A 9,117-nucleotide genomic window follows, 5' to 3' on the forward strand; every position below is an offset into this window, starting at 1 on the left:
GACTTGTCCAATTTTGGAGGCCCGACATTCGAATTAGAAGCAGTCAACTCTCTCTCTCTGCTTTCGTTCGGTTTTCTCTTCATATAAAAAGATCAAGTTTCCATTGAACCTTCGGTATCCCTTTTCCACCAGAAGCTTACTTTTGCTTTGCAGACATGACAAACGCGAGATGGATATTCTCCTTCTCAGTCACCGCTCTCCTCTCATTCTCTCACTTTCTTCCAAATTTGGCTCGCGAAAGCGCTTTGAATCCCCACAGTAGAGTTCCCGGCCAACAAGAGAGACAATTGACAGGCAGTTCATTTTACAATCGGAAGCTTGGAGTTTACATTAAAAAGAGGTGGAGATTCCGAGCACGTGCTGGTGGCAGAAAATCTTCAGCCATTCGAAATCGGCTCTCTTCCTTCAATGTTGGCTTTGTTATTTGCTTCTCCCTTTTCCTCGGTTTCTTCACGTTGTAGTTTGTGCGTGACAGAGTATGTGAGAACTAAATGTTGAGCTGCATGCCTGCATGCATTTTAGTTCATCTTCAAACACATGAGATAATGTTGGTTAATTCGAATAAACTTTTAAGATAGTGCTTTTTTTTTTTTTTAATTAAAAAATTGTTTTGATGTGATATATATAAAGATAAAAGTAGATTTGAGTATTATTTTGTGAGTATTTTGTATTTGGAGTTGTTTAATTGTTAATAAAAAAGCTTCTCCATTGTCAAATCAGGTTGGTTAACTTACATTATTTCTAATGAACTTTCAAAATTGTAATACGTCATCAAAGTCAGGAAAAAGATGGGATTAGCTACTTTCAATGGCTGCTTTGGGAGTGGCCGGCTACCCATTAACTGCTTTGTGGGTAGCTGACCACCTTCAAATTAACTTTGAGGTGGTCGGGTCACTGTCAAAATAATTAATAGGGGTAGTGGATCACTTTCAAAGCAGCCATGGCCTGCCACCTCTTGCTACGATTTTTACCTTTTTTTTTTCTTCATTTTGATGATTGCAGAATTCTGAGGTGTTGCAAACCTTAATAAGTTACAATACCCTAAACTGCAAGCAAGCTAATTTTAAAAAAGTGGAGTACGAGTAATAGATTTCTTGGGGTTGGGATAAAGGTCCAATCTCATACGCGGATACCTTCTTACTGGGATCTTGACTTTTGTCATTTCCTCTCCTACGCAGTCGCAATCTTCCTCGGTGTCTTCCCCTTTCTTGCCAGAATGGCAGGATAGGATTTTAGGAACATTGCATATGGGTGAAAATAAGGCAATCAATTGCTACAAATTTATTTAATAAAATGACACGTGTTTCATAATTATTGAAAAAAAAAGATTCGTGCTTTTCACGTGTTAAGAAACACGCATCACTTTATTAGATGCGTTTGTATGAATTTGTTACAACTTACAAACCAATTTGTAACAAATTTTTGTCCCAATCACACTTTAAAGATATCCGCAACAAATCACTTTCATCAAAGTAGGACGGTCCCCTTATATATAGACAATAGAAAATTGTAGAATAAATGATTTTTTTTTTGTTCAGAAGAAAAGAAAAGAAAAAAATGCATGATGTATACCCCTGAAGGCTTGACTTTGGTCCTAGTGTCTAGTACGCGGTCCAAATCTTCGCATTAGCTTATAGTATCTTTCCTTTTCTTGCCCCCAAGCGCATGTTATTGTCAACTTACTTGCTGCTTTCCTTAATAAGCTCCTGATTTTCTTCGATAAATTATGTGTAAGAAATTATATTGAAGATTCAAGAAGAATTCCAGTCAATTGCGAAGGCCCGACCCAAATTTAGCTACGCGTCTTACCAAATATCTCACAGGCACCACCCCAACCACGTATATAAATTAAGTTCAAGTTTACATTGAACAATATCACCAGAACCAAGGCTCTTATACTTTTTGAAGACATGACAAACATGAGATGGATATTATCCTTGTCGGTCACCGCTCTCCTCTTATTCTCTCAATTTGCACCAAGTTCTTCAGCTCTCGCAGGCGCTTTGAATCCCCTCAGTAGAGTTCCTGGCCAACATCTGCAACAAGATCAGAGAGAGTTGACAGGCAATTGGAGGCTTGGAGTTCACATCAAAAAGAGGGGTAGATTCGGCACACGTGCGGGTGGCAGAAAATCTTCAGCCATTCGAAATCGGCTATCTTCCTTCAATGTTGCCTCTGCTATTTGCGTCTCCGGCCTTTTCCTTGGTTCCTTCATGTTCTAGTTTGCATGCTTCTTAATTAGTTCATCTTTCTCCCCTTAGAAGCCTGTTTAGTTAGGGGTGAGTCGGTCTTTTTAGTGATTTTTTATTGTAAAAATGAAAAAAGAATTAAACGCAGACAATAAATGGGTGAGTCTGTGACAGAAGATTGTATTTGCCGCCATTATTAAATAATATTAATAAAGTCTATTGGTTTTGTACTATAGATCTAAATTCGGTCCGACTTGGAGATTAAAAAGATGAATCAAAGGTATTTAGAATATTAATTAAAAGATTAAATTTATTTATTTTTATTAGCTTAATACTTTAAGATAAGTAGTAATTGAAGTTGGAATTAGTGTAAAAATACGTAAGATTATTATTTTGTTTTAGTTTTGGATGAATAGCTTTTTCATTAGGTTCTCTCCAGACTCCAGTAAGAAGACCTAGCTGGAACACAGCTGCACTGCACAGCAGGCTGCAGCTAACAAAAGAGAGAAGCCAAAGAAATACAACCAAAAACAACTCGGCAAAAACTAAACTACAAGTCTACAACACTTTACAGCCGAATTCCAGAAACTACAAATACTGGAATAAAAATTAATTACATAATTAAATTCACTATTTAGTTTAACTTAAAAAAAAAAAAATTAAAAAAAAGAAGTGATTTAACTGTCAAAAAGATGATAAAAGTGGAAGTGATGAATAAAATCTGATGAGATAAGGTTACTCCAATTACATAATATGTATAAGCAGAATTATTAATTATTCCCCATGAGAATATAAAAGAAGTTTGTGATGATGTTGAGAGGTAGGTGGCCTGAAGATGAACACCAAAGTCATGCCTATCCACTGTCAGTTACTTGCGCTATGGATTAGGAAGCGTTCAATTTCGTGATAGCAAAGCTTGTCTTCGCTAAAAACGTTGTCGTCTGTTGTCCTTTTTTGTAGTTTACGATTGCTGCTCCTTTAGGTGCGACTTCTATTCCATAAAGTAGGTGGGCTCACAAGTCACAAGTTCTCTTCCTTTCTTTTTTCCTTTCCTTCTTGAATTTAGGAGAAGTGACATGAATAATAATGATGCGTAGATAAAGATTAGTTTTTTTTTTTTTTTTTTTTGTTGGTAATATGATAAAGATGAGTTGCGTGGAAGAAAAGAGACGTCTTTTCTTTAATTTTTGAAAAATGTTATACATGCATCTCAAATTTTTTTTTTTCTTAAAATTATTTCTCATCACAATCTTATGATATTTATTATTTTGAAAAGTGTGTCACCAACTCATAGAATGATGACACATTATTTGAAAACCAACTTTTAGAACAAAAATTTAAAATGTTTAGCATTTCTTTTAATTTTTTATGCGTCGCGTCAGTGAGGAAATTTCTGCGGACTTTTTCGGTAAAAGTCTTGTAAATAAAAAGTTACTATTGTAATTTTTAAAAGGATTTAAATTTTCGGTGGAGAAAATTATTTGACAATAGAAAAAGAAAAGTGGCTTTTTTTTTTTTTTTAGAGAAATTAATAAAAAAAAAATTGTTGCCAAATACACCTAATTCTCTTTTGGTTTTGAAGTGCTTACCAAAATAAAATTTATTTATTTATTTTTTCATTTCTATTAAAAAAAAAGCCCTTACTATCAGGTTCATCTTGATAACACCCATTTTGCAACCTCCAATTACTATATGACACATTGTCAATTTAAGAAAAATGCAAAAAATAAAAGTGATAACAATTACACCAAATCGGAAAAAAAAAAAAAAAAAAAAAAAAAAACCCGTAACCGGCAAGACCCATAGGTCTGGCCAGCGGTGAATGCATGCCTCAAACCCTGTCTGCCGTGACCTACCTCAAAACCCGTTTCTAATGCCTCAAAACCTGTTTCTAATGCATCAAAATCCGTTTCTAATGCCTCAAAACTAAAACTTAGAGGTAAAAGGTTAACTCTTTAGAGATTTTATCACTCTAAAATTTAGTGTATTTTGATTTAACTTATTTTTGTGCACTTTTTATGTTTTTAATTATGTGTCGATTATTGATTAGGTGCTCTAAAAAGGGTGTTATCAGGATGGTCTTGATAAAATGTTTTATCTAAAAAAAAAAGAAATCAACATTAATTAAGAAGCATATTTTTTTCGCAAAAAACTTAAAATATCTCTCACCTTTATTTAATTATTTCATAAAATAGTTTCTATCAAAACACAAAAAACAATTCTTTAAAAAGGGTTATCAAAGACACTGAAGGAAAGATATTGAGCTGCACATACAGTAGGGTTGGCGTCACTTTTTTTTTTTTTTTTTTCTTTTCCTATTCAGATGAGGAAAAGGGAGCATTGGCGTCACTTAGAATGTAAAAGAAAAAGAAAATTCTAGTGAAATTTGAATGTATTGAGACTTTAGATTGTAATTATTTTTCTCTTTACTATTCTATAATTGTCCTCTTCATAATGAGTGGGATTCATTGTAGTAGAATTATCGTTTAAGATTTTTGGATAATCCATAGATATTGATGAGATGCGTCATGTTGGCCAATAACAACTACGTACTATTGGACAACATATGCCAATACTGATATTTGTCTACCAACTATGGTAGTTTCTACAATTTTAAATAATTTTTTATGTGAAAATTTATTTCATGAGCTTGATCTCCTATATCCGATATACAAATTAATACAATGCCCGTTACAGCTTAATCTATAACGCTATTGTTTTTTGTTTTTTTTTTTTAATTATTATTATTATTTTTAATCTTTGAAGAAATAAAGAGATAATTGAGAGAGAAAAAAAAAATCAAAAGATTAGCGAAAAAAATAAAATCCTATGCACATATGGTAAAATGGGAATCGATATCCATAAGAGTATTCTATTAAGGGAAAAATGCAAAAAGCAGTCTGCGAAGCTTTATTAAGTTGCAAAAATTTGAAGGTTGATTAGGATTGTCACATTAACATTTTATGATAGTTGTGAGATAAAAATATAAGGTATAAAGAATTACTCTTTTAATACTAGAAGCTATAATTTTAGTCTACAATGATCACGTTGAAGTCTTAACAAAAAAAAAAAAAGATTGATTGATATTATCACGTCAGCATTGTGAGATAAAAATGTAATTGAATCTAAAGCACACATGGATAAGAGCATACAATCGTTTTGAGAAGTCTCCAAGGATAAAAGACGAGCCGACAAGGCATCGCATTCACTTGATCTTTTAAGGGAAAAAGAAGATGTGAATTGATCCTTTAACCAAATGAATGGACTCTTTATTCTTTCCTTTGTTTTTCCTACTAGCCTATCCTAAAAGAACCCGATCACCACCCAACGATGAAAAGAATACAGAAAAGAGAAATTGCAAAGAATCTGCAAATATAGTTTCCTTGCTCAGAATTGGATTCCCATTCTAAGAACCCAACACCAGGTGTCTTTTTGTGGACAATTTTAACTAGGGAGTAGGGGAAGCTTTATCTCCCCCATCAAAAGAAACCCCACTATAAATGAGATTTTACTTCTTCTAAGTCCTCATAGCCCTAATCCGTAGCAGCCTAAAACCCCTTCCTCTTCCCTCAACACCCCCCAACCTTAAAAGAGTTGGTCCAAAACCAAAGCAAGAGCAAATGAGGAAAGTATTACTTATATGGGTTTTCTTCATTCTGTCCCTCAAAGTTCTTTCACAATCAGCATGTGAAAGCACTTTCGCCAAAAAAGCCGGAGACCGGTCGTCTTCAAAGCTCTCAAAACATCTTAACTGTAAGAATGATGTTAAAGGTACTACAACTTTTACTACAAATTTTCTTACGTACCGACGTGACAATTCATAATTGGTACAATGATTAAGCAAAAAAAATTCAGTGTATTTCTAACTAGATTTTCTTTCCATTCAGATTTATATGCACCGCTCATGAAACCAAACAGAGAAGGTGATCAAAGAACACATGGGGCAGATCATGGAGATCATCAATTAAGGGTTTTCCAAAAGGCAAAAGTAGTTTATGGGGGTGCCAATAACGTTAAGCCCCCCAACACTCGCAGACGAAGTGGAGCAAACTCCTTGTTAATCAAACCCTCTTCTGGGGTTTTTGGGGTGCTCGGGCATGTTATATTTGGATTGTTGATGTCTGTTTTCATCTTTTGAATGCCATGGGTGAATATTGTCTTAATCTTAAACATAGGTATATATAAGCTTCAAAGGGGGGAAAGGAAAAATTGTTGCAAGATGTGATCATTTAGCTTCATTTTTCTCTTCTTTAATTTGATCAATGTTAAGGACTAACCTTTTCAATTCATTAGATCTCCAACCCTTCATCTCTCGGGCTTTTTGTTTGACTGAGTAAATGATATATAAAACAGAAGAAAAAAGCAAAACACACAATTCATATATGCTAAATAATATCTCTAATGCTTCAGGAAATAGTCTACCCTCTATTATTTAAAATCTGCAGTTTTCTCTCTTTTTAAACCTTCTGAATAAACATTTACACTCGTATTTTATTCTTCCTCACATAATATAAATTTCTTTCAATGCATGGCCTCCTATTAAATTCACCATCTCTGCACTCTACCCACTTTAAGGGCATTTTGAATCTTTGATATCAAATTAACCATTGGGAAGCACTCTTTCTGAGCTTCCTCAATTGTTTCCTGCATATTATTGCTTCAATTTGAGTTGTCTATACTTTGACATTTTTTCATGAGCGTTGTGAGCTTTTCAAATTCAATGTCCACTCTTGAATTTTATTTCAACATATATATATATATATATATATATTTTTTTTTTTTTCTGATGCCTATCTGCAACATGAATTAGGATCTTCTCTATTTCATTTGAATCGGAAAATATTTAGTTAGTTATAGTGGAGGGGTATTTTTGTCCCCTTAAAAAGTGAAAAGACAAAAATATCATTCTACTATAACTAACTGGATATTCTCCGGTTCATTTGAATTAGAGAGGATCCTGTTCCCTGCAACAGGAATGCCCCCCAAAAATACCATTACCTGTAGTCCTATGTGGCAACACTAATTCAATGCATAGGCTAGAAGTTCAGGGTTTATTAAAGTAGGAATAAGCATAAATTAATCTGCGGACTCATGCTCTTTTCTCAACAATTCTATGACAATAAACCCTCATCATATTTCCCTGAAAATAATATTGGTTGGTTTCTGTAACTTAATAAATTTGAGGAACATAACTGCATAACTATAGCAAATTAAAAATGAAGACATATATCTAAAGATATTAGCCAGGGACAACTACATTTACCCCCTCTAACTACCATAATTTTTGCAATGTCGCCCACCCCCATTCTGCAACCCTAAATGATCATCCATTTTTTATATTATAGAGGGCATTTTTATCATTTTTGGTTGTAGAAGGGACATTGCAACCCATTGGTAGATTAGGAGTGTTGCAAACATTGAAACATTAGGGAGAACATTACAAAAATGATACTAGTTAAAGGGGTAATTGTACTTAACCCTATTAACTAAAATTACTTTGCATGTACGAGAAGTGTACTTAACCCAAGGGGTTGGCTTAGTGGTTGGACAGTTTGGAACTTTGAGTATGTTCTTCAAGGTCTTAGGTTCGAAACTCATTGAGTGCAAACTGCTTCTTAGGGCCATCGGACTGGGAGTTCGCCCATTGAATTAACCGAGGTGCATTTGCGAGAAATTCTTTGCTGAGGGCCTGTGCACCCCCGGGATTAGTCGGAACGAAGCTCCAGATACCCGGTGCCAAATCAAAAAAAAAAAAAAAAAAAAAAAACTGAAGTGTAGAAACATAGGTGAATCAGACCAATAGTTGATCAATTTAATGACAAAAATTAGAGATGGCATTGGAGGCTCAAGGTTAAACTAATGATAAAATGATCGCATTTAACAGTAGACAATGGCTCTGTCGTGTCCTGGGAGAGGCAAAAGAGTTCACTAAATTGGCATTACTCATTTTTCATGAACAGCACTCAACAATTCAAAGAAAGTAAACCAATCAAGGCTAAACTCTAAGTTTACCTATAAACTAATATGTTATGTTCAATCTTACTGAGCATCTTCCTTGAATACACCATCTTGTCAGTTAAAGTATAGATTCTTATGCAGAACAGTGAACAGTTATTCTTTGTCTACATGCATGACTTACTGGAAAAACTTTATTTCAATTCACAATGGCAAACAACATTTTTATAAATTACCTTTACCAGGAGTATTAGAAGAAGCTATGGTTTCAGCACAATGTCACCACAGAAAGTTTAGATGTTATGAACTTGCATCTAATTAGACAAAAGAAAACAAAGTACAATGATAGAAGTGGCGTCGTTACCGTCAGAACACTGCCATTGTTTCTTCCAATTCTAGTTGCCAGCTTTCCATCACTCCAGGTACCTGCACCACCCTGCCATGCATAAGTCCTTAACAAATGAATCGAAACTCAAAAGTAAAACAAGTAACGAAAAATCACCAGCAAAATGACCAAGGAAAGAGAAAAAGAATGACGAAATAAAAATAAATAGATCCATGTGAAATTTATCTTAGTTTACAAATAACTAACTTGAACTTACAAATCAAATTCAGCTGCAATACAAGATATTGCTCTTTGTGGAATTACAGTTGCACACTATATTTTGTAGCTTGGCATAAGATAAACCCTATGAAAAGCCAAGCTAACTTTGACCATTGCCTATATAAGTTTAGACTATGCAAAAACCAGGTTGCAAATTTTGTTTAATGGATTAATGGTCCAAGATGCCTACCTCTCGAATTATCTGAGTAGGGCATAATTTAACTAATTCCATATGAAAAGGAGAAGTAGATGATCTTATCTAAAGAAATTTGCCGGCCGGTGGAAAACCATAGAGTAGTTAACTCATATGCCATGTCGGCTAAACAACTAGAGAATAAATTCAAAAGTAAGACTATGAATCAACCCTCT

The 9,117-nt window shown here is 34.2% G+C and overlaps 2 protein-coding genes across 2 annotated transcripts in view; both read left to right on the plus strand.

Moving 5' to 3' along the window:
- The window catches only part of LOC132185516 (protein MULTIPOLAR SPINDLE 1-like), a 3,080-nt gene extending 2,508 nt beyond the window's left edge, over window positions 1–572 (plus strand). The window contains exon 5 of the mRNA XM_059599281.1: window positions 154–572. The gene's annotated coding sequence lies outside the window, so the exon portion shown is untranslated. The remainder of the gene's footprint in view (window positions 1–153) is intronic.
- Window positions 573–5,434: 4,862 nt separating this feature from the next.
- Window positions 5,435–6,687, plus strand: LOC132184953 (uncharacterized). Its single transcript, XM_059598750.1, has 2 exons — window positions 5,435–5,960; window positions 6,077–6,687. The coding sequence occupies exons 1-2, from the start codon at window positions 5,810–5,812 to the stop codon at window positions 6,325–6,327; spliced, it is 402 nt and encodes a 133-aa protein (XP_059454733.1). The 5' UTR covers window positions 5,435–5,809; the 3' UTR covers window positions 6,328–6,687.
- Window positions 6,688–9,117: the final 2,430 nt, after the last annotated feature.

This window comes from Corylus avellana, chromosome ca6 (assembly GCF_901000735.1).
Source record: "Corylus avellana chromosome ca6, CavTom2PMs-1.0".
NCBI lineage: Eukaryota > Viridiplantae > Streptophyta > Magnoliopsida > Fagales > Betulaceae > Corylus > Corylus avellana.

What these genes read in the sequence shown, in the direction of transcription:
- LOC132184953 (XM_059598750.1), top strand. Translation starts at nt 5,810, where the DNA reads ATGAGGAAAGTATTACTTATATGGGTTTTCTTCATTCTGTCCCTCAAA. An exon ending in CTGTAAGAATGATGTTAAAG is followed by an intron (nt 5,961 to 6,076) that starts GTACTACAACTT and finishes CTTTCCATTCAG; the next exon opens with ATTTATATGCACCGCTCATG.